General features: G+C 46.1%; 1 protein-coding gene across 1 annotated transcript in view; it reads left to right on the top strand.

Moving 5' to 3' along the window:
- The window catches only part of T265_05328 (hypothetical protein), a gene marked incomplete at both ends in the record, with an annotated part of 95,938 nt that extends 87,263 nt beyond the window's left edge, over positions 1 to 8,675 (top strand). The window contains 3 exons of the mRNA XM_009170311.1: positions 2,071 to 2,334; positions 3,372 to 3,537; positions 7,351 to 8,675. Of these exons, the coding sequence (XP_009168575.1) occupies positions 2,071 to 2,334; positions 3,372 to 3,537; positions 7,351 to 7,784 (864 nt within the window). The remainder of the gene's footprint in view (positions 1 to 2,070; positions 2,335 to 3,371; positions 3,538 to 7,350) is intronic.
- Between the last annotated feature and the right edge of the window lie 286 nt (positions 8,676 to 8,961).

Below are 8,961 nucleotides of genomic sequence, written 5' to 3'. Positions count from 1 at the left end.
TGAATTGGGCATGGAAAATAGCACTCTTTTCGGCAAACGATGGGTAGACATACGCAACACCAACTTAGTTTCTGGTGCTGGACGCATTCTTCAATGGACGTACTCGTTGCACAACCGAAAATGCACTTTCTAACTGCCTCATTACGGATTCGCCGACACCAACTCACACGAGCTATGGTTCTGAGACAACGATTATCGAATACCTGAAGACGTCTCAGTTTAACAAGTCTGTCGAAACGAAGAAAGTTTTTACACAGCTGTTTCTTTGGCCAGGGGACGATACACCCTTTTGATGTGAAGATTCTTTTTTTCCAACTGGAAATGTGTTCTAAATGCGAAAATCAACGAAAATGTCTGCTTGCTGATTTCTCATTGGTTCAGTGCTTCGTGTTGTGTACAGTAGAGCAGGATTACATCCCCTGAAGCATCGTCTGCCTAGTCTAGTCGTAATATGCTACTCATAAGGCTGCTGAAAACTCTTTGACAGCCCACGACCAGTTTTGCTCTTTCTGGGGCTCATCAGGTAGGCGTAGTCCCCGAATTTTAGTCAACTTACGTTTTACTTGAACCCATCCTAAACGAGGGATTTGAGTGAATTCAGTTGAGTCTCCTGTCAAATCCGAATCGTGTGCAAATCAGAGTATTTATTCAGGTTGTCTACATACTTCTATCTGCTTATACTTGTTTTCTGAACCTATTGGAGGACAAACAATTTGATTTAAACAAAGAACCCGACAGTTCGGGTTCTTCTCATATGTGCTTGTTGGCTTGTATTACTTGAACTGTCTGGACATTTCTGAGTAACACTCGTATACTTGTATTCTCGTCCGTGATCATATCACGTGATTTTTTCCCCGTGATTACGATAGAACAGAATACTGAAATAGTATGAGTTCAACGTGAGTCTCATTTGTCACTTGCATCAAGCAAGTTGTCTGGCTAGTCAGAGTCAAAACGGATGTTTGTTCTACTCAGACGCGTGTATGCAACCCTCCCCTCCCTCTCTCCGGCCCCAAAAGGCAGACATACAATCTGTCCCTCCTTGGCAGACAATAGTCTGTACTGGCGCGGCACACTTTCAACTTAGGACACTGTTACCAGTACCTCGTGTGCAAATCAGAGTATTTATTCAGGTTGTCTACGTACTTCTAGCCGCTTATACTTGTTTTCTGAACCTATTAGAGGACATACAATTTAATTTGAACAAAAAACCCGATTGTTCGGATCATTTTATCTTCTCATATGTGCTTGTTGTTGGCTTGTATTACTTGAACTGTCTGGCCATCCCTGAGTAACACTCGTATACTTGTATTCTCGTCCGTGATCAAATCACGTGATTTTTTCCCTGTGATTACGATAGAACAGAATACTGAAATAGTATGAGTTCAACGTGAGTCTCATTTGTCACTTGCATCAAGCAAGTTGTCTGGCTAGTCAGAGTCAAAACGGATGTTTGTTCTACTCAGACGCGTGTATGCAACCCTCCCCTCCCTCTCTCCGACCCCAAAAGGCAGACATACAATCTGTCCCTCCTTGGCAGACAATAGTCTGTACTGGCGCGGCAAACTTTCAACTTAGGACACTGTTACCAGTACCATCGTTCTTACCGTCAAGGCTGTCAACCGTGAACGCTTGTTAGTGCGTTGGATGGGGCGGGCTGGTGGTGAGGTAAGGTAACTAATCAACCCGTATCTTATTGGCGCACTTTCAACTGGGACTTTTCCCTAACAGATTGATCGAAATAAGTTGAGTCCGGGAGGCATTTCTTTTCGGCGGGAATTATCCTCCGGAGCTAGCTGGAGCCGGGAAAAACGAACACTACCTACTCGTGGATACGCCTTTTCTCGCTCCCATCGTCCTAAGTCTGCGACATTCCATCGGCTTTATGCGGCAAATAATTCATGCCGATATTGGGCATATAGTTTCAACTCTGTCTGGGTTTTTTTTGTCACGTGGCTCTGGAAGGGTCCATGTTGCTCCGTTTGGAGCGAGTTTGGCGTTCGGCATTATTTTCCGCGATTCCTCCACTTCGCTTTTTCTCTGTATCTAATGTGTAATTTTCCGACTCAGATGAACGGCACTGGAGGACCCGGTTATGTGGATTCTGGCATGCAAACTGCTGATGCGAGCACCCAGGGTGCTGAAGGCAGTCCCGCTGGTGGTGGCAGTCACCGCCACCATCGTCGAAGACGTCGCAAACAGCCACGTCATCCATCTGATCTACAAAATGGAACAAATGGAAACACAACGAACGACTCCGCGGATGCAGCGGGCGAGGTGTCCCAGTTCGTGGAACAAGCCGGTACCACTCAACCAGATGACCGTCGCCAGATGGTAAATTAGCTCTTCCACTGTATACTTTCTGCTAATCTCACCATCATCGTTGGACCAGCGAACTTGTCCATGCTCCATTCACTTGTCACAGACCACACTGATGGATAAAATTTAGTGTTGGCTGATAGATCTAGTTTTGCCTTGTCCATGAACATTGTATATGCGAAGACCTTCAGCTGTCATCCACCTGAAGTCGCTCAGAACGAGCCAAAACAATTCACACTTACTGCCCGTGTATCTTGCAGCTGTGGCTAATGGAAACGGCATCGTAGAGTTGAATGCACTCTACTGGACTAGAGTCCAGTAAACTGTCGTTTTATACTGCCAAATTGATTGTGGCAACCCAATTCGGCTAACCTTTTTTACTCGTCAAGCCTACTCACATACCGATAGACTTTGATCCTGCATTCGTTGAGCTGGAAGCTCGGACATTGCGATTCTGGCGGTTGTTGTAAGCTCCCGAGTGAACCATTTAAGTCCTCAACAAACACTAGTTGTCGATTTGATGTCAGCGCTCGCCACGCTGGAAACTGGAAGGGAACCCCTCATGTACTAGTTATTTGTCCCTAAATTGCACCATATTTTGGCACACTGATAAGTGGAAACCAATAGCTGTAAGTTGGTCGGACTCAAAATTGATTCAAATGGCTATTAGTTACCGCATGGGTACATACATGCCTTAACCCCGACCACTATCCGAGCACAAGATTGCATGGGTCAATGAAGGGCTACTCGTTATGTCACTTACAGCACGTTTGTGTAACTTTCTGATGCCGAGTTGTGCTTACTCTTACTGCGTCGAGAGCAAACCCACGGAAGTCGCTTTCACTATGAAGGAGTCCTTCCTTTCAGCTTTACCGTTATCTGCTCCAGTTTAGTAAAACAGCACCGTCCAGAAAAACCTTGCTAGCATAGGGGACTCATCAGATGCCGAGTATTACTGAATCGACAAGACAACAGGTGTTTCTTTATATTACGCAATGTTAGGGGACGGTCCGACCGAACAATATACCTTGAAATTTACTATCTTTCCTTAGTTTGAGCAAGAGCAACTACCCGGGCAGAAACACCAATACTCCATGTCAAATGCAGGCACATATTCCGATGCGGACCCAATGTCAGCGCAACCAAGTTTCACGTCCCAGTCTTATCATCAAGCTATGAATGCCTCCGACCCCAATCGGACCAACTGTATGCGTTATGGTGAGTTCTATCGTTTCTTCTTAGAGCTAATGCAGTCAGGAATCGCATGTTCGCGGCTTTTTTCAAAATCGTCATCAGTTCCTGTTTCCCTAGCGCTCTAGTTCAAAGTTCTGAGTGTTGTCAGCATCTCTGGTGTGTCCTCGACTTTTGTACTCAAATTGGAGACCAGTTCACTGCGAATTACGCATCAAAAACAGGCGTACGAAATACGTTCAGAACATTTCGAAACGTTTGATTTTTCTAGTAGCTTCCGGTGCACCCATTTTAATATTGCATTGATTAGACTGACTGCACCTACCTAAAAAAAAACAGGTGACAGGTCACGAGTCCACGGCGCTGATGAGCAATCTTTGTCCGGCCAACCTATTCTGTATGATGTAATTGGCTTGCTGGAACTCATTTTGGCCAGTGAGCGGATAGCACAGCCGATAACTCGTTTGGTGAATATGAAACCGTGTCTGATTTACCAGTTATGGTCTACCCTTTCATCAGTTTGCATTGCGTAGTTCGTTCTTGGCCTCGGCCACCAGTATGCAAACACCCTGGGTGGGGGTGGCGGGGCACCAAATTTATGTGATGTGATTCTATTCATTGGTTTCATTCATTACTGTCAGTCGTCCCATTATACTACAAAGTCACCTTGCCACCTGGGTAGTCTCTTTTCCCATGGCTTTCACTGTGGACACTTTTAGGAACATTGTACAGGCATCCCATACAGTAGTCTTCCTCTTGAGGGGGACCACCTCCGTACGCGGTTTCCTAAGGGTTGGCTTGAACCACTCATCAACTCCAAGCGAAAACCACTCGGCACTTCCCCCAAAGACGGATTCCCACCCAACCAACAGAGTGTGGATTTCGTTCACTGACAAGCGCCACCCACTCGACTAACTATGCGGCAGCCAAGTTTGTTCCCCAGCTGATTGGAATCCTCAAGGACAAAATTGTCCCTCCCATGAGGGAGCGTAAAGGAGGGATTTCTCAACATCAACAACAAAGTAGTTATCAACAAAGGAGTTGACGCCACTCGGAACGGATTACTTTCGATTAGCCTTTGTGGGTGTTGTGTCTTGCTATATCAGTCCCTTGGCTTCCTGCTCCGCGCACTACGTTATATATATCAAAAGACGGCAGCTCTACACAGCCCTTTAAGGAGACAAAGAAAAATTATTACAACTGTATTTATAGGGTAATCACAGGTGTTCCACAAGGTCGTGCTAGAATCTCCGTGAGAGGGGGAGAAGCGTCGAGTCAAAGGTGCTCGATCCGGATTGGCTGGCAGCCAAGCAGGACATCCCACCTACTCACTTCACCTTTTCCAGGAACGCCGCAATCTCTGTTCGCTGGACACAAACTCAATTGAAGTTTTGTTGTTACCGACCGTTTGCCGAAGGCCTTGTATAACTGGCCTTCGTATTGGTAAATGATAGTTGTTCGGCTACTCTTATATCAGGTCACGCCATGGTTTCCGACCGGCCGTCTGAAAAGATGCCTTCCGTATGTTAGACGATAAGTGACAACAGCGTTTTTTCGACCCGCCCGCACAACACGTCCAATCAACCTTGATCGATCAATCCAATTATCAGACCGACGTCATCCAGCATTGCGCCTAACAGTGGATCCTTAAGTTCACTCCGAACTTTTGTCCATCAGCTTGACCATATTTGTGTGCGAACAGTTTGGCACGCAAGCTAGTGGATCATCAAGTAATTCCGTTTGTCGGAGCATGTTCATGACCGACGGTATGCAGCGGCAACCACAAAGTATATCAAACAAAAGGAACGGTTTTTTTCCAATTGGATCTCTCACCTTGTGCGTTCAAATCGTTTGCCTACGATCGCTTGGTGTTCGATCATGTTCTCGTGACTTCACTCTTGGGTCGTTCCATTGTGTGGGGAATAATACGTATATTCACCTGTCGAAAGTTATCCTCTTCACACGATCCGGAAACCATGGTGCCAACGAATTTCGATTTGTGCTTCACACTACCGAATCCCGGCGTTTTACTGGATATTCACCCGGATTGTCCTCAGCGAGGTATTAGCTAGTGTTCTGCCTCGAGGGTGACGAACCCACAAAGCTACAGCGATCTGTCAGTGAAAATTGAATTAAGCGGACCCCGCTTTTACTGTAAGAACACCGTCCTGATCACCAAAAAGGTTTATACCAACTACGAACCCAGTGTCGCTTATTCGGCAAGAAGTTAAGGTGTAAAGCGGAAAGACAACAGCTCCTGGGGGCCACAGTGAACTGTGTGGGTGTGCGGTGTGACAGACCCTTCACTACCGGCTAAACGCCGACCGAAAATTCAGTCACTACATGATTGACAGTTATGGGCTGCTCAATATGACAATGGCATGCCAACTGAAGACCGATTCAAGTTACAGGTCGGCTTCTCGTCTTCGTCACTCTCATCCATGTAACGCACCATCTGATGAAAAGTGCTTTCCTCACAGTCCCTGTTACGCACGCACTCAAAGCCTTGCAAGCGCTGTTCATCTCGCTCAGTCAATAGACAATCCGACTGAGTGAAACCGGTAAAAGCTGATTAGTCACTGTGGTTTCATTGATGAATGTAACTTGTTTGTCCTTCCTTCAGCTAATTAGGCCTATGGGACGGTCAGTTAGTTGTTTGCGTCGCATCTAGTTAAATCTATTAGTGTGGGGTGTACATTTCAATAGACGGCTTAACTTTTTCCTGCATTATTCCATTCACCAATCATTGAAACGAACCGGTAAAACTACCATACAGTAAATGTGGTACCGGAACACCATTCGGTCGTAGCTGGACGCAATAAACACCGACGTGTCCGGTCCGGCGTGCTCAGTGCGTGGACTGACGGTTACCGACACCAGTAGGTTTGCTAGTGGACACTTCCATGCTTAGCTCCCTCGTATCGTTTTCTAAACGCTTACTCCCATATAGGGTAATTGAACAGACGTCTCCGTACGAGGGGAACACGGCTGATTCCGCGTATTCTGCGGTATATAACCTATGCTCGTTTCCCTTAGTCACCTGTTCTGAGCCCCGGGTCTTTCTAGTCCACTTCAGTAGACGATACACCGATGTGTATTAGTCTGCTGCGTGGCTGAAAGAGAACACCCGCTGAAACGGCACAGCGGTGCAGCATGAGTCTATACAGCTCCACTTTCTCACAGGGAGTTTTTGTGGAGAAAGATGTCTGATTTTGTAAATGTCCCTCATACGAAACGTTTAGTGCTTTGTGGAACCCATCGGACTAGAGTTAGCCCTTTTCTCACTAGTTTTAGATCACCTGTCAAGTGACCTGCTTGAGCAGGTTGAAAATTCATTTTGTTTCTGTCCGGAGACCAGCCGTCCCTAATAACCGAACATCACATCATTTGGACGGATGTGTCACGTGCAGGACATGGACCAAACGAAGGCATGCTCTGATTGGTCAGAATATCAGCCAATCCGGATCGAGCACTTTTGACACGATGCTTCTCGCCCTCTCGCAGATTCTAGCACGAACATGTGGAACACCTTGTGGTTACCCCATGAATAATTTTTTTTGTCATAAAGGGCTCCATAAAGGGCTGTGTAGAGCTACCGTGCCTTCTATATGACTTTCTGTGGGGAACTCTAGCATTGTTTCTTCTGCTTCCACATCACACTGAGGATATTGTTCATCATCTTTTACAAAGCCCTCAACGCTGAGCTTCCTAAAGTCAGTACATTAGCACCCCTTCTATTTGAAGGCGTGGAATTCTACAGTATTATCTATTTGTCGCTCTTCTTGTTCGTTTCTGTCTGTCTTCACAGGTTTCAGCTTTCTTCTCTTTTGTTTGCCACAGACTCTCCTCAGCGTGAACAACTGATGTCAGGACACCAAATGCCCCCACCGAATCAACCACCTCCACCACCACCAGCAGTTGCTTTGGGACTCGGTTCACCCAGTGTGATGAACGGCCATTACCAACAAAATTCTTCTTCTTATCCGATCAACAATCAGGCACAGTCACCAGGGGCTGGTGATTCTGTATCTCGCCGAATGTACTCAGGCGCTCCCGGGGCTGCCGGGCTACTTGTTGGTCCACCTCCTCGAATTCGAGACTATTCGGAGTATGGAATTCTCCGGGGTGTTGGACTTCCACCCACCCCTTCTGGAGGTCAACCGCAACCTCCACAACACAATGTCCTTATGGGAAATTCGGCCGTGACGAATGCTTCGGCCCATGTGAATGGGACAATGATGTATGAAGGACGATATCGTGAGGGCCAAGCTTGAATCCGTGGCACAGCAAGGGCGTCTGTATATCCCCCCTAACCTTTTTGTGTCTATTGACTTTTGGTCATATTCTGGCCAGTTTCAAGACGTTTCCTATTCTCAATTTCCTCTCGTGTTTATTTGCCACGCTGCATGCAACGGCCAACGAATGAACAGTCCTATCCCGCTCCTAAATACCTGACAAACAGAAGTGCTTCTATTATTGCCATTATTCCGTACAGGCTTTCGAATAATATACATGTATGCATCATATTCATGCCTATGGTCACAGTTTATCTTCGCATTTTTCAAACTTAGACAGTCGAACCACACAACACGCGTGTGTTATTTGGTTCCCCATGTTTTTGTCCCACTTTTTGGTTCGTGTCACCAATGTCACTCGGTTTTGTCGTTATTTTATCGATCGTCTGTTCTTCATCAAAAGGTGGTCTCGTGATCAGACAGAGACCTGTGTACAGCTGATTTACTATGGGTACGCGTTTTGTTTTCTTTGTTTGTTTGAATGATCTCTCTCACCACCGACTTCCTAATAGAGTTGATCCCGACGATACTGCTAATCTCATCACACTTTGTATGCCCCAACTACCGTAAATTGTGTTTTTGCTACTCGTTCCCTGTCCACGATTCGCATTTGATTTCTCTCTCTCTCTCTCTCTCTGGGTTTTTATGCTAAGATTGCACGCTTGCAGGGAGCGTAATTTCGTCAGTTTGTGTTCATCCTGTATCCCTCTCCCTACGCGCACCCACTTTGGGCTTCTAATGGTATATAGTCTTTGCCTTACCGGTTTTCGGATCTGACCTTATTGCTTGCTTGCGTATTGCTTGCGTGATTACTCGCTGACTTTTTTATAGTAATACTATCACCACAACAACTCATTCAGTGCATGAAACATTACACAATTATGGTTCGATTTCACTGGGTTCTCACTGAGTTCCACTCGATTGTGGAAGAGGCACGTAAAGATTCCATTCAATTCAATTATCACTTATAAACCATGTATCATGGGTACATTGGTTCCAGCCGCTACGGTTTCAATCATCGAAAAGTGGGCGATGCAACTAAGCCGGTCATGTTCAGTTAGTTCGGGAACTGGGTAGCTACGCATTGGAGGCGATAGCTTCGGTGCACGAGTGCCACTGATTGCACAATTTGGTCATTCCTGTCAGTGTCATTAAC

Source organism: Opisthorchis viverrini, assembly GCF_000715545.1.
Source record: "Opisthorchis viverrini unplaced genomic scaffold opera_v5_98, whole genome shotgun sequence".
NCBI lineage: Eukaryota > Metazoa > Platyhelminthes > Trematoda > Opisthorchiida > Opisthorchiidae > Opisthorchis > Opisthorchis viverrini.
Note: the sequence above shows the minus strand (reverse complement) of the source record. Positions and strands in the feature narration are given on the sequence as shown.